Here is a 23,980-nt window from a genome sequence, read left to right on the forward strand (position 1 = left end):
GTTTTAGGCTAACTGGCTGCGCACATAGAGAGCAACAGCTTCATAACACGCTGAAGTGTAAGATGTCTATTCCCAGAGTGAGACTGGTTATTCCCAGACAAATATAGCCAACTTGGAGCTCCCTGAAGTTTGCTTTGGCCGAGTCAAACTTACCTGGCTTACCCCAAGAGGCATCATACAAATATAAAGAGGAAAACAAGAGAACTAGATATCACCAGTACGAAATCTCAGCCAAATCATTCAGTCAAAATACGTAGAGGCTGACTTGGCCCTTGCTGAACGGCCTTGATAAAGGAGGGCTGCTAAGTAAGCCCCGCACACCAAAGGGGATGCTGAGACGGTTATGTCTGAGAGATTCCTCTACCTTGAACTGGGGAACCACAGATCTGCATGGTTACACAAGGGTACAGCTTATCTCTTTTCATTTCAAAAGGGGACAGTAGAGAAGCTGCACTCCTACGAAACAGCTATGCACAAATTTCCCCTCTTCTCCAAAATAAAGTGATCCAAGGCTCAAGTCAAGTCGCAAGCCTAGGGATTCTTTGGAGCCTGTTCCAGGGGATGGCTCACACAGACCCAAAAACTATTTACAGGGTAACATTCTTGAGGCTATCAAACAGAGAGTGCATCCCCATGTCTCACTCATGAACCCACAGGGCACAACTATCAAAATTAGTCCTTTATGTATTACTGAAGCAGGTTAAGCCAGTGTTTAGGCTTAACATGTATCCTCTCAGCCTCCCCTTACAAAGAAATAAAAAACCATTCTCTCGAGCTGGAGCATGGTTTTAAGATCCCCTTGAGATGACTGCATGTTGGTATAACTAATTTGTAAATAGAGGTATGACTTCAAGCTGAATTCTTAGTGTTGAAACTGGTTCTTCTTCAGAAAGTGAAATTTGGTCCCATCTGTATTTAGTGAGGATCTTCCCATCAGAAATGTTGATGCTTCATTTCTTTTTGAAGTGTCCTTTGATGCTATCCAAAAGACACTTGCCTTGTGTCACTCTTCTGTGGGTGCTTCACCCAACAATCCAAAACCTCCCTACCTCTCACGCCCTTTCCAGTCTCTTTAAAAAAACAAACCAACACTCCTGTAAGAAACTAGTTCCTTTAAAAATCTTCAAAATGTACCCCATGGTAGTTATGCATCACTATCAGCTAAGAAGCCACAACCAGAGCATGAATAAATGTCAGTCTCAAACTCGGCTGGTCTCATGCTTTTCTGTAGGTTCTGAGCAGAACAGCTAGACTGCATTAACAGAACAGTATGGGTGACATCTAGTAGCATCTAAATGTCAGGTTCCCAAGGGAGCTCTGCCTCCTCTGTGCACAGCGTGGACGGTGCCACAGCACTGCCTGCGCACCCCATCATGCTAGATCACTATTTCTACTGCCCGACAGAGAGCAAGCTGGAGGGCAGCTTTCCACGGAAGATTAAGGATTACCTCCTTACTTACACTGCTGAAAGCAGCATGGGGGGCCTGGTCCCCACGCACAGCCTGTCTGATACTGCCACACTTGGCAAGCCACAGTTCTCACAAGGAGGTCAGGTCACCCACGGTGCGCCCACCACTCCTTAGGCACCCAACCTGGTGCCCTGATGTCCACGTTGTAAAACCATGTAGTGGACAGCTGCAGCGGAAACCGGTGACCGCTTCAGTCCATGCATACAATGCCGCGACAGAACATCATGCTTACTGAGGAAAAAAGGGACTAGACTTGGATTTGGGAGATGGCAGTCACCAGTGGGCTCTCTTCATTCAAACTTCACATAACGCTGCAGGTAGAGAGAGCTGAGAAAGCAGCTGAAATGTATGCAGAGCTAAACAGTGATTGTGGGGCTGTGCACCCCATATCCAGAAAACAGGACTGTAATGAAGACAACTAGTTATTTCGTTTGGGGATTCCCTCAAATGATGCAAGCCTCAACCTGCCAAGCTACAGCAAACACAGCATTTGCTTATCAAACTGATCCTGAAAGAGTACCAGTACTAACAACTCAAGAGTTGTTTAAAAGAAGTGGGTGAAATAAAATATTTGAGCTTTGAAAACTGGGAAGGGGATGATGAACGTTAGTAACATACAAAATACAAGACACAGCTTTAGGGTTTGTCTTGTGGGCGACTCTTCCAGATCACTGCGGACTGCGGTTTTAAAGTGGACAGTTACGTCAGAAGGAAGCCTAAAAGCCAAGATGAGGTTTCTTTCAAGAAGTACTTTCGATGTATCTGTGTAAAAGAACAACTCATCTGTGGATTACACAACAGCTGTAAGAATCTTTCTAGTGTGACATCACAAAGAGCATGAGGAGTGCTCCTTAAAGCTTCCAGAGCAGACCACACTGGAAGAGGCGGTTAGCGCAGTCTTCTTACAGTCATCTGTCTCCCAATTCTGCAACCGTGCAATAACCATCATCTATGGAAAATGATTTATTGTAAGCGTAATGAATTGGGTAGGACAAAACCATCATTTGCAAAGTCTGCAGAGGCTCAGAAGGAAGTCGAACTACTCAATTTAGGCTGGCCGAAACCTGAGAGAACCACCTCAACAGTACCACTGACAGGCAATAAAACTGCTGAAATCTACACCTCAACATCGACGCTATTGAACATGATGCTACTGCATCTCAATGTAACTGAAATACAGGAATAAACAAATACAATGGTTACAAAGATTTACAGGACGCCACAAAGACTGATCTATTATATATGAAATAGAGTGCACTGTCCTTAAAAATATTCCCATTGTTCTTGCCACAGAATGAACAAGACTCGCACTATCCCTAAGTCATCTCTTTAACTGCATCAGGAGTACCGGGAAGACATTTTACCAATGCAGACGCAATTCGGCTCAAGTCAGTCGAACACATAAAATAAGGAAAACACGCAAAAATTCCGATACGTACCTGATCTACTAATCCTGTCCACGCTAGAAGAAGAGCTTTGAATTCGAGGGCTACTCTGATTAGAGGATTAGAGGACTCATCTACTCAACAGAGTGTACTAACATGTAGAAGTTCTCAGTGCTTGACTTGCTAGTCATGGTTTAATAAATGACTGAGGGGAAAAAAAGTGGAAGAAACAATAAATTTTAACAGCAGAAAGAGATTTGCTGCATCTGACTACAACTGAAGTTGCTCCAAGATCTGGAAAAGCAAGCCAACAAAAGAATGATCACGTTTGTGTTACCTATGAAGCTACTCAGGAACATTCAAGTCTAGAAGTGACTGAAGAGCTGCAGGAGGCCCTCAGGACTAAGTGACCAGGTAAACGAGCAGATGAAACTCAGTATTAACAAATGCAAAATAACACACCAGGTGGGGAAACCCTGTATGTGCACAGCTTGTTTACAACTCACCATCAGGATTGTGTGGAAAACACTGCAGAAGAAACTTGGTAAATGTCAGCTTAATACTCGGTATTGACCAAAAAGGCAAATACGGTTTCAGGACTATGGAAAGAAGGAAAACCCAGCATTTTGTCATCCTTCACAACAACAGAGTGTCTGTATGGAGGGCTCCTTCAGTCAGTCTCAGAAAGCAAGAGGAGAGAGAGGGGCAGCAGGATGCTCACCAGTACAGAATGGCTTCCATCCAGCAAGAGGAAACATGAAGGGGAGGGCATAATAGGAAAGAAAGGCTATGACAACCATCTATTACAAAAAGAAATTACCTAAATGGTAACTAGCGAGGGACAATTTGCCATTTCTCCTGCAACAGGAAGTTCCAGAAGATATCCACTGCTTCACAGCTGCTGCCTGGGTCATCAAAGTGTTTCTCACACAAGTGCATAATGAAGCTGTGGAATGTACTTCCACGCAGCCTTACTAAGGCAGAAACATTTGCGGGTGAGACCCAGACAAGAAGTTGCTCTTGCCGGGCCTTTCTAGCCCCAAAAGGGCTGTCAGGCGCACTCTGTCGCAGATGGAACTTCTGCCGATTACCATTTCTGCCAATATCTTCTGACAGTGGCCACTGGACAGGGGCTTAAGAGAGAGGACACTGGAGGGGTGTACTCCAGGTCAGATCAGTACAACAGTTCAGACAGCAAAGCACACAAAGGTTTTGCATTATGACCTACATTCATTTAAGTGTATTGTGATTTTCAGGTCCCATTTCATAGCTCTACAGCTGTATACACGTACTTAGTAAGCATACTTCACACACATTCCTCAAGATGCAACACCATCCCCAAATTAGAAAGCATATCCCCAAATTAGAAAGCACCAAGTATGTATAAGAAACATCCTTCACTTTATAGCCTTATTTTTCCACAACACAAGTGAACAGTGCAAGTACCCAAATGTTTTTTTACGTAGATTTCTATAAACAGATGCAGTCCACCTCCATGCCCAGTAAGATCACCTAACAGATGCTCCTGGAAGATACGTCAAGACATATGGAAGACAGGCAGGTGATTAGAAACAGCCAACATGGGTTCACCAAGGGCAAATCATGCCTGACTCATCTAGTGACCTTCTGTGATGGAGTGACTGCACGAGTGGACAAGGGAAGAGCTACAGATGTCATATACCTGGACTTGTGTAAGGCCTTTGATACGATCCTCCACAACATTCTTATCTCTAAATTTGAGAGAGATGGGCTTGATGTATGGACTGTTCAATGGATAAGGAATTGGCTGGATGGCCACGTCCAAAGAGTTATAGTCAATAGCTCAATGTCCAAGTGGAAACCAGTAACGAGTGGGGTCCCTCAAGGGTCTGTGCTGGCACCAATATTATTTAGTATCTTCATTAACAACGCAGACAGTGGGATTGAGTGCACCCTCAGCAAGTTTGCAGATGACACCAAGCTGAGCAGTTCATTCGCTAGAGGGAAGGGATGCCATTCAGAGGGACCTTGACAGGCCTGAGGAGCAGGCCCATGTGAACCTCATGAGTGGGCACGGTGGTGTTGGTTGATGGTTGGACTTGATGATCTTACAGGTCTTTTCCAACCTTAGTGATTCTGTGATTCTGTGAGATTCGCCAAGACCAAGTGCAAGGTCCTGCACTCGGGTCCAGGCAATCCCCAGTATCAGTACAGACTGGGGGATGTAAAATGGGCCACAAAAATGGTCAGAGTGCTGGAACACCTTCCCTGTGAAGAAAGGCTGAGAGGGTTGGGGTTGCTCAGCCTGGAGAAGGCTCCAGGGAAGACTTCATTGCAGCCTTTCAATATATAAAGAGGGCTTAAACAGAAAGAGGGAGATTTAGATTAGATAGAAGGAAGAAATTTCTAATGGTGAGGGTGGTGAGACCCTGGAACAGGTTGCCCAGAGAAGCTGTGGCTGTCCCATCCCTGGAAGTGTTCAAGGTTATGTTGGACAGGGCTTTGAGCAACCTGATCTAGCGAAAGATGTCCCTGCCCATGGCAGGGGGATTGGACTAGATGATCTTTACAGGTCCCTTCCAAACCAAACCATTCTGTGGTTCTATGATTCTACGCAAAACTACTATGTGATACAGTTTTTAAAAGGAGAGGAACAGAAATTTGAGGTGAGACATCCTTTAAGGCAGAAATCGGGTCTCAAAACTTAATCAGTGCATTTTTAACATTCTTACTAAAAAACCAAGCTGCTACTAGATCCAAAAATTAACTTATAGAAACAAGTATTAAAAGAAATACCTGATTTTTTTTTAAAAGTTCACATATTATTACTCATGTCAGTAACTCATATGCTTTTGCCTAAATACCAGGTACAATTACTCACACATGCAAACACTTCTGATTTTGGACTCTAAAGTAAGTCTGATGTTTAAGGTAGAATTGCACTTTATATATTTTTATATAGCCTATAGTAAAAGCCTGGAAGAGTCAAGAAACTTACCATTATGCCACCAACTACACGACACCAGGTGTCAGAATTAGAGTTTTAGCTTACCGTCACATTAAAGGTATATGACATGCAATCAGATTCTAGTTTACCCTCCTCTTTCCAAATAAAACCTAAACGTTCAGCTGCAGTTCTGATTTCTCCCTGCTTTATACTGTATTTTTGCAAATGTTATTTCGTGCTGAAGGGCCCAACCCCTGGTGCTCAGGGGTTAATTGGAAAGCATTTGACCCCTCAGAGGCATTCAGGCAGATTTCTTGAAAGGAGAATGGCAATCACACGCTGTCAGCGTTGATTTCATTAAATGCAAAACTGACTATGTAAGGATTTACGTTACACAAAAGGTAGATTTCTACCCCCGAAGAGTAATTTTGGTTGCTAGTCAAACTTCTTCCCTGCTTCCCCCTGGGAAGAAAGTCTGTGGAGAAAAGCATTGCACAGATCACAAGAAAGGCAGGAGAGTTCCTGGAAGAACATTTCCCACTAGTGTGGGACGTGTCTGAACCGTTTGTTTAAAAAAAGCATGACCCAGAGGCTTGTAAGCAACATGTGGACAGAATGTAATTAATCAGGAGTGAAAACTAAGGTAGAATTCTTCTGCTCTCTCTCGTCTTCCACCTCAGAACAGCAATGGGAAGAGATCACTGCACTAGATGTCGTCGTGGTACTCCCCGTACTTTGCTGTGACAGGTTCCTCAAGATGAACTGCTGCACCACCCATTAAGGCAAATGCTGGGTACATTATGCCAGAGCAGTCCACCTCGCACTCATAAAGGCATTTCATACGGCCTGCGTCGTAGAACCCCACCTTGCCTTTGTCACAGTCGAGGCAGATGCCCAAGCACGATGGCAGGGGAAGGATTCTGCTCGCTGGATCCTTGGGGGCAGCAGGTGTTGTGGGGATAAAGAACTTCTTCATGCCTAAAGTGACCAGTGTGAAAGGCTGTGGTGAGTCAAAGAAGGCATCTTCACTCCCACTGTCACGACCACTGTCTTGCTCGTATCTAGAACAGAAAAACAACCATTTGCTTTTGTCAAATTCTGAAGGGGGATCAGTGATGTGAACTGGAGAAAACATTTTTGTAAGACAAGAAACACCACATGGTCACCTGCAAAACCTTGTGGGGTAAAAATATACCTAAGCCAGGAGGGAAGACGCATTTAGTAGGTGGAGAACACTCACTTGGGCCACTTCAGACAATAAATAACAGCTAAACACTAACGAGGACAAGACCACAGAAGGCTTTACTAAGGAGCGGATGTATCTAAATGTACTCATGCTAGGTAATCATTAATGAACCTACAGGTATAGCAAATTAGTTAACTTGAAAAGTAATTTAGCGACTATGACTAATGATTACAGACAAGGTATGTTTAACTTCATTTACATAATGTTAAATGACACGAGTAAATACATTTAACATGACTGTTGTCCTATGAGTTTTCCTCACCACTGCTGTATTACATTGTCTTTAAAATTCACAACACAAAAAGTAGTGGTTTAAGTTTTTGGTTTGGTGGTTTGGTTTTTTTTAAAGTGCTCTGCCTGGAGGTTTCCATGAACCCCTGTTTCCCAGCTGGTTACTGGGGAAAGTTTGTGGCCAGATTTGTTCAGTCTACATGCTTTTGCCCCCTACTTCTGTCACCAGATGAAGACACACTGGAGAAGCACACATTCTTCTGTGCCGACAATCCCTAGCTAGGTTTGCATTTTTGGGATGTCTGGGGGGAGATTGGATTTGTGTCAGCCAAAGTTTTCCAGGTATTTGTGTGGATAAGGAAAAAGAAATCAGGAAATCAGGATCTAATTTCTCACTTTGCAAAAAGCCTCCGTCTGGCTTTAAGCAGCTCAAGACACAGGCGTTCTTACACTTTCAGTATGTTACACAGGAGGAAGCTGATACATTTTTTACATTCCTGAAAAAGTTAAGAGTCCTCAGGAGACAGCTTCCCAGCCTGCAGTTCCTAGACACATCCAGGCTTACTACAACCATACTTCAGAGCTGAAATCTTTTTATTGGTTTGTCCACTGTACTTTGGCTTGGGATCAGTAGCACTCCAGTACCATATGCAAGCGTATAGCCTGGGATAAGCCAGTGACTTGGAATCCACCGTGACGCAAGCTACAGCAAAGATACACAGATACACACAGTGAACATTGTACCTCTGAATGGCTGCCAAACCTAGTATGCTAAGGAAATTAAGGCAGAGTCTTACTATTGACAATTAAACATTGCTTCAATCTTGCAAGTGATGCTTTTTTTTTACCTTCTTGCTTTAACTGGCACATCTTGACATCTATAGGAACCTCATTTCTTTCCCAAAAAGAATGAAAATAGGACTCTGGATAATTACAACACCTTTCTGCTAATAGCAGGGGATGAACAGGACAACCTGCTTACAGCATATCCTTCAAGCTACTTTCCACTAGTTAGGTTCACCTTGTGTACTAATTGCGACCAGACTCACTCTTAACTTATTTTTTAAAAAGCCATCTCCTTATATAAAACATGTATTGAGCAAGAGTCTGCAATTTACCTTGGGCTGGTCACATCATGGGTATTATGGAACAATTTCTGTATCTGGTTGCTAGAAACAACTCCCACTTTCACCAGGTATGAATAGGCTTCCACACGAAAAGCCCAGACGTGCTTCCCTTTGGCAATCCCAGTGTCGCCAATGATGTAATCCAGGGTTGTGTAGCATCCGACCTGCATGCGCTCAGATCCCAGCAGTAGAGGAAATCCAGCCCTGCTTTCCACAGAGGTTCTTCCTGGGTTCAGCAGGAGATGTTCACTGTTGTACCCACATTTGTCATCAAAAAGAAAACTGAAAACTGAAAAACAGTATCCAAAAAAATTTCCTCTTAGTTAAGTATTTGGCCTTCTGTGCTTATAAACTACATTTTCAGTCATGCTGGCATCAGAATTTCTCACTTTTAAAGGCTAAGGGAACGTCATGCAAGCTAAAACGGTCTCAGCATGCCACCTACTTAACCTGTTTGTTAACAGTGCTTCTAAACGTTTATGCAACCGGTAACAGTAGAGTAGAAGTCTGGGAACTACTGGAAACCACCTACAGCTCTTAACACCGACAGACACAGATTCAACACCTTGTGGACAGAAGAAAACCCAATACCTGGAGCTGGAGGCGTACGCAAAATAACTTCTCGGCTCCAAGGGCTACAGATGGACCCTTTATATCCTCGAACTCTAAAGGCATAGGAGCTGTCATCATCAAGATCAGATATTACTTTGCTCTTGCTGCAAACTTTGATCTCCTGCCACGTCACACTCTCCTCTTCTCTATTAAGCTTACGATACTCAAGAACATAGATATCAGCTGAGTCTGTCTTCCCAGGGCATTCCCAGCTGATCAGAGCTTTGTTGTACATTCTGCTCTGCTCTTCATTGATTTCTGGTATTTCTAGACCTGGAATGCCAGAGATTCAGGAGAAAAAAACCCTCAAATTTAGATAGATGTTGTTTTAGAATTAACCATACAAGCCCTTTGTTGAGTGGCTATAGCACTTGGGGGGGGTGGGGGTGGGGGCAGAAATCTGACTCAATCAGTTAAAGAGTACAGATGAGGATGGTTCCATTCATGCACTTACATAAATCCCTTACTTTCTGTTTTTACTTCGAAAGTTGTATTATTTATTTTTGCTGGCAGCTAAAAAAGCATCTAAAAGCCTATTCTTTTCTGTCATGTTAACAAAAAGCTTCTAGGAAGACCTAGTATTACTTAACTACAATGTTTTGGAAGCCAATGTAAACTGGTACTGAATGCAACGGCATCTTAGCTTCTTTTTCAAAGCTGAAGCTAGCATTGCTGCCAGGTAATGCCTTGTGGATCACAGAGACAGAAGGGACAATGCAAGTCACAAGACTGAGTTCTGCAGCTGCAGCCCTGCATAAGTTTTGCCTCTTTCCAGAGAAGCCCTTCAAGTCGTAACTTGAGAAAGACCTGATGCTCTCGCAATTTACCATTGGAATGGAAGGACAAGTCACCAAGGATCTCTTCTTGCTTAGCTATGTCCACCACAAAGTCTTCAAAAGTAGTTTCAGCTGCTGGCCTGAAGCTCTTCAGAGATTCAGTAGCTTTTTGGATTCTGAAAGCACAGAAGCAAAGGGATGGCAGAACAGAGAAAAGGGAATTCACATGTGTGCATTCCTTAAACTAAAAATGCTAGGTTTTGCTTTATAAAAAGTGCTGTTTTCGTGTACTTACTGATGTCTCCCAGAAATTTCTGTCTCTCTAGACAGAATTCAAATGCAAAATTTAAGGTCTTTTGTACATCAGTGTAAAGGTATCAGTGTAAAGATAATGAAGAGGTAATCGTTCAGCTGGTAGAGCATTTTAACAATTTGGGGCATTATGTTCAAAGAACAAAACAGATGTGAAGCGCTAATGGAGAACAGCTATTAAGATCAAAGACTTTAAAGCCAGAAGAGACCTGTTAGATTAACTTGCAAATACCCGATACAATCTCTGAGCAAAGGAATGTGTCAGTGAGCTGAATGGGCTACCCTTCCAGTGCAGTCCTACTGAACAAGGCCACGTGTTGTCACAGGACAGAGCCCCTCCTGACTGCTGTTTCTTAACGCACACTGTAATGTAGCAATTTCTACTGAACGGTACTGGGACCATCTCTGAGCCTTTGCAATACAAGGTACTGCATTCAGTACTTTGCTAGCAGGTGTCAAAAGAATATGACTGACCAGACATCCTGGAACAGTATCTGTACTTCAAACAGAAGATAATTAAGATACCTGTCATGAAGCTGTTTTGCTGTTTGAACAAAACAAGATGGATCAGTTTCTTTAAGCACCTCTTGAGCATATCCTACAAGGCCATTATTTTCCAGGAGCCCTTGATATTCCTCTGCTTGCGTTTGCAATTTTTCCAGCCTTAAATTCTTAGAAGTTTCAATTGCCCTAAGAGCTGCGGACTTCTTCTCTTCTAGGACATGAGATAATTTCTCAAAGCTCTGAGATGCTTCTTCTTTAGCTCGTTCACTGTTGCACTAGGAGGGAACAAAAGACATTTTAGACAGATTCCACAGCACTGTGGCTGTGTACAGAAACATACCTCAAGTTGTTCAAGGTATCACAGCAATCTAGTCATCCATTTGACAGACAAGACTAATGAGCTTTGTTATGCCCATCAGCACTGAAAATGTGATCAGCACTGCACCCAAGCTAGTAAGCGTTTACTGGATCAACACAGAGAACGAAGAGCAGGAAAGTATTCCTCTGATTATGTCTTGAGTTACGCATAGCATGTGTCTAAACAGCTCATGGAAAAGCACTGTAAAAACAGGTCAGTTTCTGAAGTCTTCATGCCCAAGAGCTAGGTGCTCCTCCACCTTCCCCAACCACACTGCGACGGGGGTCCAGCCCAGCTTCTCACATATGCCCTCAGAACTGTAGGGTCACCTCTAACTAGTGCCCTGGATAAAAGGAACTACAAAGCACAGAGACAATCTTTATCAAGATACAGGCAGGGCCAGGAGCTCCTGCAATTTCTGCCATTGTGTTTTTCAGCTTGTACGTGAGCTCCCAGCTCTGACTCTTCTGCAGGGAGATTTGACTCTTCATTCTGACTTTATTGCAACATCCTCAAGGCGGCAAACAGCCAGTGTAAATTGTGAAGCACCGTTAATACACAAGAGCTGTAAGTCTAACCCACCTCTCTTTGATTAAGGTATCAAACAAGCTTTCTTTCAATTAAATTTACAGCAGCACCCAAAACTTAACTTCCCTCTGTATGTTGCCCATATTTCCAACACTGTCAGGATTAGGTCTTACCATTTGTGATTCAGGACTAACACAAACTGTTCAGAAATTGTTTTACTGGCTAACTGAAAAAAGCCAAAGGATTTGAAACACTTCAGTGAAAACAGTTTGAGTCTCTGCTGTGTCCCTGCAAGGGCTATCCCCAGCCAACACGGAAGACACTCTTACCTCTGTTTCTTTCAGCAGCAGATCCAGCTGTGTGATGTGAGCTTTCACCTGGCTCTCCTTACTGATGAGGTACTCAATATCTTTTGAAAGCTTCTCCTGTTAAAACAAAACAGCGAGCTAGCAGAAGAAGGGTATCCCACCCAAACCGACAACCAGCACAGGCAGGTCATCCAGCTAGCACTCGCTTTATCTAGTTACAAGGACAACAGCCTGCCACCAGTTATGAGCAGCAACCCTGCGGAGAATTGCTCAGTGACCCGCAATGACTGCACAGGGACATCAGGCCACTGATGTGGGCAGGACTGGGGGCACAGCCTCTAAGGACAAGAGGTAACAGCCTCTAAGGACAAGAGGTAACAGCCTCAGCTGGCTCAGTCTTCCCCAGCCACAAGCGTCACCTTCTCTTAGGCTAGGAACATGAGGCTTCAGGACGTTACTAAAACTTACAGAAAAGCCACGTTAGTTATTAACTCATTTGTAGTAAGATTTGCTAGAAGAATGAGTGGTTCAAAGCATGAACTTATGAGTGTCTCTGCATTTCCTGACTTGCAAGAGTTAACAGCTGTACAGGAAAAGCCTTGCAAACAGGCAAGGAGGCCAAAGAGCACAAGGCAGGCTGGTCTGGTCTTCCCCCCCTCCGCCCCCCCTTTTTTTTTTCTTGTGAGCAAGAGAGGAAGAAAAGGAAGAAGAGGAGGTAGAAGCAATCATTCTTTAACAACAAAGCAATGTTTGCAAGTCTTCCCTGTTGTACTGCGAATTAACAGCTATGCAACTTCGGAAACATACAAGGTCCCAACAGATACTTCCAATGCAAATTTTTCAGGAGTGCTTCTGAAGTATCAGCTAATCCAAGCCACAAGGACACTTACCTGAAAAAAGCTAGATTGTAAAGTAGAAACTGCTTAAACCTTTTGCATTGGTCAGTACTGCTATACTTTAGTTGGCTAAAACAAGGTGGAAGGACTTTTAAGAGGTTATGTTTCAAGCCTCATAGAAAATACAGTTTCTCAGAAGTGCGCTATGTCACACTAATATAGATATTAACAGATGTTGCACAACAGCATGCCTCATGACTAGTTCAGTGTCCTCTAAACACACATCCTGGCTTCCTGCCACAGGGAGTTTGCCCTTACACCAGAAGCTCAGTACTTTTCCCCTTCTTAAGGCCAGGTCCAACAATATTTACTTTTACCTTAAGGGTTTTGTAGGCAGTTCTCATGGTTGTTGCTCTATGGTTTGCATGACATCCACCCAGTTTACAAAGATGACAAACAGGCCTTCTGCAGATTTCACAGTACATGTTTACCCTCTCCATTTCATGTTCTGGACACATCAAAATCTGAAAAAAAAAGAGAGCAGAGAGAATGCAGACGTACTTCCAAAAACTGAGGTGGCCAACAAACCATCAAAACACTAAATCACCCCACAGCAGCATCTGATTTCATCAGTGGATTCTTTATATTCAGTTTATCTTCCACCTTTTATATTTGTCTATGCCAGTGAAAGCCAGCAGATGAACACACACAGTTTCACGAGGTTCACAGTGAGTAAACCTGTAGCGATGTCTGTGTACACATCATGTAGCCTCCATACTGCAATCAACCATTTTGCTAATCCCTGAAGTTGTTTGTGTGCCTCAAGCTCCCTACACTCCTGTTCAGAGCTGTAAATGCAATATATAACACAGCCACGCTGCCAAATTTAACTGTGTCCATGCCAGCATCTCTTGAAACAACTACGAACTGTCTTAAGGCAGGAGTTGACATAATACTGTAATGATTTAAATTTAAGCTAGACTCTGATCAGCCACATAGCCATTGCTCTTGGAGCAACAGATGAAATGCAGCCACACCACCAGTCACAGTCATTTTAAAGAGAAAAGGCTCCAGTGTTTCATTTTTTCTGTCTGACTCCAATTACAAGTTGTTCATGCTGAGCGTTAATTCCAGTACCAGCTTAAACAGCATTGCGAAAAAGCTGGTGTTTGCTAAAAGTAATCTTTCAAAAATTGAACACGTTGAAGTAACTGCTCGAAGAGGCAAAAAAAGTGCTGCTCAACTCCAAGCTCAAGCAACAGATAAAACCGTCTAAAAGGGGGTGGGTGGGTGTGGGTGGGTGTGCTTGTGCACATGTGTGCGCGTGTGTTTTAAAAAAAAAGAAATGCTTTGCCTCATTCCAGAGCACTGAAAGACATTTGGGTCCATCTACTCCATGTTACCAAAGAGAAGCTCTTGAGAAAGCTTTTCAGTGTCATGTCAAGGAGGAGAACACGACATCAGTGCCAACAGTCAAGCTTTAAAAGCATCATCTTTTAACACACGCACACACATACAAGAAAGGACAGGAAAGGGCTCAAAAATAGAAGTGAGTAGCATAAATATGGACACACTAAGCTAAAATTGCAAACCATCTCTGAAACCAACTCTCAAGCCCCAAATGTTATCTTAGTCTATGGTGAAAAGCCCAAAGACACCAGTCTCGCTAGCACCTTGGTACATAAGACTGTCATTCAGCAGAATATGCAATAAGCTATCCCATTGTCATTGACTGCTGGATTCGGGGGGAGGTGCGAGGAGGGAAGGAAACTTTCAGGAAAATCATCTGTGCAGGCAGACATGTTCAAAACTGCAGTCATGCTGTCAGCAAGAACAAAAGCTTATGGTTCACTCAATGAATAACAGCAATAGTCAAAAAAGGAACAACGGTCCCAAAAAGCAACTACCATTGCACAGATATGTCTGAAGCTATATGCAAATGCTGCAACCCAAATTCTGTAAGATACGGGATACTTACCTTGGGTCTGAAGTTGGTGGTTGGTCCTACATGTTTATGTTGGGCTTTCACAGTTCCCCAAGGATGGTGTATTTTGAAACATTCGTTGCAATAGCTTGCCCTGCAGTCCATGCAGCTCTTTGTGGCCTCTTGAGGTGGAGGTTTGCAGAAATCGCACATAATAGCAACGGCTGCCCTGGCTGCCTGTCTGTATCTTTCCACAATGGTTTCCAAAGTAAAGTTGCGAAATAAGCCATTGATGCCACGTTCTCCGAGATCAGTATCCCGCTGGCAACCCGGACAAGGAAACAGACTCGATCTAGGAGTCAGTGAATTACGTTTTCTGCCTGTGTAGACACCAAATCCTGATTTAGGAGGAGTGTAAACAGAAGAGGTTTAGATTTTAAAGGGAGAAGCACAGGAATTTATGAACCAATTTCAAACTATCGTAGCACATCATCCAAACCAGTACAATACCAATTCATATGCACTCTGCCAAGCCAAAGAGAATACATTTGCCATGACAAGGTAGTGTAATGTCTGAGTTCAGGGGGCATTACAAACTACTGCTCTAAAACTTAATTCTATGGTAAGGTTAATTTAGCTATTCCAATCCTATCTTCTTCGTCTAGTTTTGCATGCACTCAAGCCGCAGCCTTTCAAAAGACTAAACACAAAACCTTCCGGAAACCAGTTGGTTTTAGGCTAACTGGCTGCCCACATAGAGAGCAACAGCTTCGTAACACGCTGAAGTGTAAGATGTCTATTCCCAGAGTGAGACTGGTTATTCCCAGACAAATATAGCCAACTTGGAGCTCCCTGAAGTTTGCTTTGGCCGAGTCAAACTTATCTGGCTTACCCCAAGAGGCATCATAAAAATCTAAAGAGGAAAACAAGAGAACTAGATATCACCAGTACGAAATCTCAGCCAAATCATTCAGTCCAAATACGTAGAGGCTGACTTGGCCCTTGCTGAACGGCCTTGATAAAGGAGGGCTGCTAAGTAAGCCCCGCACACCAAAGGGGATGCTGAGACGGTTATGTCTGAGAGATTCCTCTACCTTGAACTGGGGAACCCCAGATCTGCATGGTTACACAAGGGTACAGCTTATCTCTTTTCATTTCAAAAGGGGACAGTAGAGAAGCTGCACTCCTACGAAACAGCTATGCACAAATTTCCCCTCTTCTCCAAAATAAAGTGATCCAAGGCTCAAGTCAAGTCGCAAGCCTAGGGATTCTTTGGAGCCTCTTCCAGGGGATGGCTCACACAGACCCAAAAACTATTTACAGGGTAACATTCTTGAGGCTATCAAACAGAGAGTGCATCCCCATGTCTCACTCATGAACCCACAGGGCACAACTATCAAAATTAGTCCTTTATGTATTACTGAAGCAGGTTAAGCCAGTGTTTAGGCTTAACATGTATCCTCTCAGCCTCCCCTTACAAAGAAATAAAAAACCATTCTCTGGAGCTGGAGCATGGTTTTAAGATCCCCTTGAGATGACTGCATGTTGGTATAACTAATTTGTAAATAGAGGTATGACTTCAAGCTGAATTCTTAGTGTTGAAACTGGTTCTTCTTCAGAAAGTGAAATTTGGTCCCATCTGTATTTAGTGAGGATCTTCCCATCAGAAATGTTGATGCTTCATTTCTTTTTGAAGTGTCCTTTGATGCTATCCAAAAGACACTTGCCTTGTGTCACTCTTCTGTGGGTGCTTCACCCAACAATCCAAAACCTCCCTACCTCTCACGCCCTTTCCAGTCTCTTTAAAAAAACAAACCAACACTCCTGTAAGAAACTAGTTCCTTTAAAAATCTTCAAAATGTACCCCATGGTAGTTATGCATCACTATCAGCTAAGAAGCCACAACCAGAGCATGAATAAATGTCAGTCTCAAACTCAGCTGGTCTCATGCTTTTCTGTAGGTTCTGAGCAGAACAGCTAGACTGCATTAACAGAACAGTATGGGTGACATCTAGTAGCATCTAAATGTCAGGTTCCCAAGGGAGCTCTGCCTCCTCTGTGCACAGCGTGGACGGTGCCACAGCACTGCCTGCGCACCCCATCATGCTAGATCACTATTTCTACTGCCCGACAGAGAGCAAGCTGGAGGGCAGCTTTCCACGGAAGATTAAGGATTACCTCCTTACTTACACTGCTGAAAGCAGCATGGGGGGCCTGGTCCCCACGCACAGCCTGTCTGATACTCCCACGCTTGGCAAGCCACAGTTCTCACAAGGAGGCCAGGTCACCCACGGTGCGCCCACCACTCCTTAGGCACCCAACCTGGTGCCCTGATGTCCATGTTGTAAAACCATGTAGTGGACAGCTGCAGCGGAAACCGGTGACCGCTTCAGTCCATGCATACAATGCCGTGACAGAACATCATGCTTACTGAGGAAAAAAGGGACTAGACTTGGATTTGGGAGATGGCAGTCACCAGTGGGCTCTCTTCATTCAAACTTCACATAACACTGCAGGTAGAGAGAGCTGAGAAAGCAGCTGAAATGTATGCAGAGCTAAACAGTGATTGTGGGGCTGTGCACCCCATATCCAGAAAACAGGACTGTAATGAAGACAACTAGCTATTTCGTTTGGGGATTCCCTCAAATGATGCAAGTCTCAACCTGCCAAGCTACAGCAAACACAGCATTTGCTTATCAAACTGATCCTGAAAGAGTACCAGTACTAACAACTCAAGAGTTGTTTAAAAGAAGTGGGTGAAATAAAATATTTGAGCTTTGAAAACTGGGAAGGGGATGATGAACGTTAGTAACATACAAAATACAAGACACAGCTTTAGGGTTTGTCTTGTGGGCGACTCTTCCAGATCACTGCGGACTGCGGTTTTAAAGTGGACAGTTACGTCAGAAGGAAGCCTAAAAGCCAAGATGAGGTTTCTTTCAAGAAGTACTTTCGATGTATCTGTGTAAAAGAACAACTCATCTGTGGATTACACAACAGCTGTAAAGAATCTTTCTAGTGTGACATCACAAAGAGCATGAGGAGTGCTCCTTAAAGCTTCCAGAGCAGACCACACTGGAAGAGGCAGTTAGTGCAGTCTTCTTACAGTCATCTGTCTCCCAATTCTGCAACCGTGCAATAACCATCGTCTATGGAAAATGATTTATTGTAAGCGTAATGAATTGGGTAGGACAAACCCATCATTTGCAAAGTCTGCAGAGGCTCAGAAGGAAGTCGAACTACTCAATTTAGGCTGGCCGAAACCTGAGAGAACCACCTCAACAGTACCACTGACAGGCAATAAAACTGCTGAAATCTACACCTCAACATCGACGCTATTGAACATGATGCTACTGCGTCTCAATGTAACTGAAATACAGGAATAAACAAATACAATGGTTACAAAGATTTACAGGATGCCACAAAGACTGATCTATTATATATGAAATAGAGTGCACTGTCCTTAAAAATATTCCCATTGTTCTTGCCACAGAATGAACAAGACTCGCACTATCCCTAAGTCATCTCTTTAACTGCATCAGGAGTACCGGGAAGACATTTTACCAATGCAGACGCAATTCGGCTCAAGTCAGTCGAACACGTAAAATAAGGAAAACACACAAAAATTCCGATACGTACCTGATCTACTAATCCTGTCCATGCTAGAAGAAGAGCTTTGAATTTGAGGGCTACTCTGATTAGAGGATTCAGAGCCTCCATCAGCGAAAGAGTCTTCAAATGCAGAGAGTATTTCTTTCACACATTTGTGACAGACATTGTGCTGGCAAGGAAGGATCAGTGGATGGGTAAATAATTCCTTGCATGCTGGGCAGATGAGCTCTCTTTCGATACCCTTAATGGTAACCTTCATGACAGAAAGAGGGAAAAACAAGTGTAAGTGCAGAAAACGTGAGCCAGCAAGACTTACTGCACAGCTGTATGTCTGTATGTCACAAAAGCCCAGCTCTCTAGAATAATCGTTCTATTCTAGAATCACACATTCTAGCTGGTTTGAGGCATTCCGCTGGTTAACGCTGCAAACAAATCTCAATTAACATTTATGAAAGCACTGACAACATTCCTTTCAACTGAAATGAACACCGCCACTAGGCAAACTCGGTTCATCTTTAGGTCATGTCTGCCTTGCAGGGGAGGAAAGGAGAGGAGGGGAGTAGTCTTAATTCCACTCAAGGACCTAGTGAAACGAAAGCAACCATACTTCTTAACAATAGGAATCCATATGTTTAACTCAGCTCGCTCGCTCGCTTTTCAAGAAGGGGGGGTGGGGGAGGGAGAAAAAAGAAATTAAGTGTCAGACTGGTTAAACAACAGGCTTTCCCGCCGTGTAATCCACATTTAAGCACTGGAACTGCCTTGACTTTGTTAGGCTAATAGTTCCAGTCCGGAACATTATCTGTTTGTTTATTTATTTCCTGCACAAAGAGCCGCCCGTGGATCTGTGCAGCTCTTCAGTAATTTAATGACCCCACAGCCATCTGGCACTGCGCTCCGCTCCTGCTCTGACAGTATTGGTTTCGGCTATGTTCACTGAGGGAAGTGTTATATGGATTTTTCAAACATCATCAAGAGGAAAAGACTACTTTTTCAGAAGCATAATATATCACCTACTACTGTTGGGGTCTTTCCCATGCTGTTCTACTGGGTTTATAAAATACCTTACGAGCAGCAACTCTTTTGCGCAGCAACGTGTCTGTAAGATCCTGCCCCAAAAAATCATCAGAAATTGAGACATATTTGGGGCATCATGAGTCATAAAATGTATACAGTCGAGGTTGGGAGCAAATCTGGGGAGTGAGTGAGGGTATTTTTACTTATTACCTCGCATTTGGCACAGCTGGATGGATCATATGGCAGCTTATGCAGTCACCATGCACATTACCTTTTAAAAACTTGACAGCTACGATGTGGTTACCCTTAAAAAGCATTCCTCTCCTTTTCCTCTTCCCCCTCCCTCTGCATCTGTGCTCCTGAAACAGCTACCTGGATCTGCCAGAAGGACGGAGAAATTCAGTAAAGGTCTTGTTTGCAGGGAAAATTCCGTGTCCAAACCCCAGTATCCCTTCATGCAAATGGCAAACAGACAAGAACAAGATAGTACTCCTCTTTGATCTTCTACAAATGTACCCCTTTGATTCGTATCTAAAGACAGAATAACAGAATATTGTGCTCTAGGTACAGGGCTCTTCTCTTTTTCAGGATAGGTCTTTTTTAGTTTTTCTGCACCTAGACAACAAGTTTCTGAGGAACTTACTTGGGCACCTTCCACCGTTTGAGATTGTCTTGCACATTTTGCTTCCTGTCATTTTGAGTTCCTCCTGTTCCTATTCCGGTCATTGCACTGTGTTTTGGCAGCTGTTTTCTGACAATCTCCTTTGCCTCAGGAGCAGCAGAGGTATGCTGGTCTTAAAAAAAAAATAAAAAAATCTTCCCTGCACATTAGACTTCACGTAGGGTAGACCTCAAACAAATGCTTCTCCCATATGTTTCCCTGTCTTTCTGTGTACTTTAAAAGCATTTGTTTGGATACAGACTCAAATAAGTGGGAGCGCTGAGCATTGCATTTGCAGTGAGCTCAGTAAATGGTTTAGATCAAAGTAATCTTCTGCAAAAATATGTGCACCTTTGCTCTGGAACAATTTTTGAGTTTTATGCTATTGATCCTGGGAGAAGCACCTGAAAATCCAATGGCTAACGACATGTATGAGTGTTCATCTTGTATTGCGGCAGCCACCACGATGACAGTCTCGGGAATCTACCTGAGCTGGTGTGGTAGGACCCAATTTCTGTCAGTTGAAAGGTTTTTGCTGTAATTAAGCCTATGTTCAGAAGCAGTCTCAAGTACGTGACATGCTGAGGAAGAACGTGCAGCTTCTTTCAGGTTCTTGTTTCCACCAGGTCGGTTCCCCGTTCGGGTTCCCTGTGTGGCGTTGCAATGGCTGTGTCAGTGTGGTGGAGGGAGGTGCGTGGGGTAGAGAGAAGGCGGGAGTAAGGGCTCTTAAACCCAGCTTCTGCAGAGCTGTTGCTGTATGTGTAAGTGCATCCACCTCCCAGAGGTGACGTGTTGTACTCAGCAGTGGTGGGGTCAGCCCAGGGGAATCTGTACGAGAATTTGGCTTCTAGCCCCAGAAGCCCCATTTCTGAGCAACAGAGCTTATTGTTGTTCTGATTCAAAACAAAAGGTCATGTTGAGCAAATAAAAATATTTTCATTCAGGTTATCCTTATCTGCAAGGAAGTATTGTGGCAAAAAATCTTTCCTCCCTTTCATAGTGAGCTGAAAAATAATACCAGTTTGTTACAAATCTGCAATATAAAAACTCATGTATACACTGCATGTAGGTGAGCAGGCACTTCTTTATTGCAGCGCTGGACGCACAGGGGATCACTCCACCACGTGTGCGTGCCTAGTTTCTCTGCTACAAAAGTTATACACAATCAAAGTATACATATTCATCATATTTCCAGGAAACAATTAACATATTCATACGATTTCCGAGAACTCGTTAATATATGTAAAAGCTCGTGAGGCATGGGCCTTCAGGTACACAGGTGGTCGTCTAAGGTCCTCTGGTGGTCGTCCATAGTCTTCCTCATGGTGTCCTTTAGTTGAACGCCATCTTTGCTCAGGTTGGTTGCAAAATTCCATTCTTGGAATCTTCTTAAGTTTTCCTCGGTTTCCTGACCAGGCCTATAACTTATCATTCTCTTGACAAGCAAATCCTGCCTATTCACAGTGCTACATTGTTCAGCAGTTAGTTTATGATGAAATCACAGATAAGTCATACCTCGTTACCTTCATACAGAATATATAAAAATTAATTTTTATTAATCGCTCTCTGGATTATACTATTCTATCAATATCCATCCTTAAAATAATCAATGGTTACTTCTATTAATATCTATTGATTGGCATTCTTGATATTTGAATCAAGATGGGAAAGGTAAGGAATTTTCCAAGCAGCATCATTGGTGCATATCAGGTCACATTGTCACGGGACTCAAACCAGACTTTTCTATTCAGTTCTTCATCGTTCCATCTCATTACTGTTAGTTCCTTAGTATGGAACAGCGACTCCCTGGTGAGGTTCCTATGGTTATTGTTTCTAATGGAACAATCCTAACATATGCATTTGTATTTTATTATTTTATTGATTAATCAAATTTAACCTTTCTATATGATTAATTCTTGATTATTTTTTTTAAAAATCAGAGTATTTACAAAAGTTCCCCCCTGTGAAAGTTTTGAAAATTATTTCAATACGTTCATTTTAATCAGTTAAGCTGATTATGTGCATCAAGTATAGATGCGAAACGAGTTAATCGATTCATCATCCTCCAATTTATGGTATGTAGTATTACTGAGAAAACAAGACTGATCAAAATCAGTATCAGGAGAATAACAATGGGGTGGCATAACTTATTTAGGATGCCTGTAGCAGTAGGTGGCCATCCGAAAAGAGTGTCCCACCATTTATGTTCTGCACCTTTTCCACCCTCTCTAAAACACAGTGTATTTCTTCCACATTGTGATGAACAGTTATTAAAGTTCTGTGTCTGTTTCCCTTGACCTTTTTCAAAATTTTGATTAAATCCTGGTTGTTGTAGCAATTGTTTCACTAAAGTGAGATTCATTCCAATGGGTGCAGGCAACAGTTCCTGAGTTCATGTATAATTCGATTGCAAGAGCTGGTGAGATGTGACTGGAGCCAAGTAAGAAAAATCACATCCCGTGATTTCAGTGAAATTGCAAACACAAAAATTGGAGTGATTCCTAGTATGTATAACTACATCATCTACGGATATAAAATCACAAGCTGTTCTCAAACATACACAGCCCTTACCCATACATATATATAAGCAGTGTTTCAGGGTTTTTGTCAGGGCGAGTTTCAAAATGACTCAAAATGATTTTGTTCAGTATCTAAACAGATATCCTGACCTCTGATTGCATTACCTTCACAGATGAACCCTTGTTGTTCTCGTACAATACAAGAATCCAAATCCACAGTTTGCCATTTCTGTCCCACTTCTTGGGCCCATACTCTATGCTCAAATGGATAGAGTATGGTTCCATTGTGATTCAATCCTAATGCAATAACAGGGTAGATGGAATATATTGAAGCATTATGTCTAGTTAATACAAAAGTTGTGGCTGTACTTGTGATGGGATCGTGGGTAAAGTTTACCAAATTCCACCAGGACTGGAGTTTTTTCTCTAAATCAGTGGCACTATCTCAAATTATTTTCCGAATCTCGGTGGGGAGATTGCCTTCTTCACCCTCTCTTATGATTGAAGCGGCCACTGATTGCGCCCACAGTTGAGCCTGGATACAACTGAGAACCAAAGATAGGTTATCTTGGGCCACACCGAGTGCATCTACAACGAAATTCATGGTCTTCCACATTGACCTTTTCCCATTTTGGTAATATGTTTGACAACAGCCACTGGTTAGTTTCTAAAGCCAATAGGGAAGATTGCAAAGGCCGTTGTAATTTAGCCAATTCACTAGATGGAGTAGCCAATTTGTCTCCTGACATATTTTCCTAATTTGCCTTTTTAATGTCAGAATGTTTTTAAACAAGGCCTTTTTGTTCAAGCTTTAGACATCTAAAAAGTGTCTACATGATTCACACCTGCATGAAGCTTTGCAAATCACACAGTAGTCACCAAACAGCTATATTGCACAAAGATCCACACAATACCACACCATTCTTAGCTTAGTCTACATTGTAAAGTGCTGTTTCGTAGGAAGAAACTTGTTCTGGAAAAATAAGTATCTGGACAGGCAAGTACTGTTGAACTGTATTTCTGAAAGGTGACACTTCCATCGTAGCGGAAAAAATCTGACAGTGTGTTGTCAGTGCCTCTGACAGTGTGTGTTTTTATTTAATAAGCTGGACTAAGCACCATAGAGTACTGTAATGAATGCATCCTAAGTATTCAGGTGACACCAAAAGCCAAATCAATTTTTAAACTCAGAATGAGATAGATACAAACAGACATATCAAAAGGTAGGTAAATGTTTAAAGTGGCGTCAGTCTCTGTCCAGGAGAATAAGTAATTGCATAGCAGAGCACATCTTAAAGTAATGTAAGATAAAGCTATAGCAGAAAAAAAACCCTCAATCTTTAATTTTTTACTTCTATATTGTCAAACCAGTAAAATTTAATCTTTTTAAAATAAATGAGTCTGAGAGACTGTCGTCATAGCTAAGATAGTGTTCAGTTTATGAGTATTTCCATGAAAGAATGAAAGGCCAAAGCCTGGTGGTATTGGTCCAGATGCTTATAAAGAATCCAAATGTGGAACTGTGGCGTGCTAACCATGACATAAACCCTTAATTTAGACCGGTTTCTGAAGCTGAGGAATCAAAAATTATATATTTGTCTGTGGAAAGAGATTTGGTCTGGGAACAAC

At 42.7% G+C, this 23,980-nt stretch overlaps 1 protein-coding gene across 2 annotated transcripts in view; it reads right to left on the reverse strand.

Annotated features, from left to right (window-relative positions):
- Positions 1–6,486: 6,486 nt before the first annotated feature.
- LOC132320894 (E3 ubiquitin-protein ligase TRIM36-like) overlaps positions 6,487–23,980 on the reverse strand; it is a 41,151-nt gene continuing 23,657 nt past the window's right edge. Inside the window, exons 1-9 of one of the 2 annotated variants that reach the window (XM_059834528.1) lie at positions 18,178–18,404; positions 14,597–14,918; positions 12,996–13,142; positions 11,804–11,899; positions 10,610–10,863; positions 9,824–9,948; positions 8,976–9,269; positions 8,376–8,673; positions 6,487–6,841 (exon numbers count right to left, since the gene is read on the reverse strand). In XM_059834528.1, the coding sequence (XP_059690511.1) occupies positions 6,487–6,841; positions 8,376–8,673; positions 8,976–9,269; positions 9,824–9,948; positions 10,610–10,863; positions 11,804–11,899; positions 12,996–13,142; positions 14,597–14,918; positions 18,178–18,203 (1,917 nt within the window). In that variant the 5' untranslated portion in view covers positions 18,204–18,404. Of the gene's footprint in view, positions 6,842–8,375; positions 8,674–8,975; positions 9,270–9,823; positions 9,949–10,609; positions 10,864–11,803; positions 11,900–12,995; positions 13,143–14,596; positions 14,919–18,177; positions 18,405–23,980 lie in introns of those variants that run through there. The other variant, XM_059834527.1, reaches the window with a different exon arrangement.

Source organism: Gavia stellata, unplaced genomic scaffold (genome assembly GCF_030936135.1).
Source record: "Gavia stellata isolate bGavSte3 unplaced genomic scaffold, bGavSte3.hap2 HAP2_SCAFFOLD_34, whole genome shotgun sequence".
Classification (NCBI taxonomy): Eukaryota; Metazoa; Chordata; class Aves; order Gaviiformes; family Gaviidae; genus Gavia; species Gavia stellata.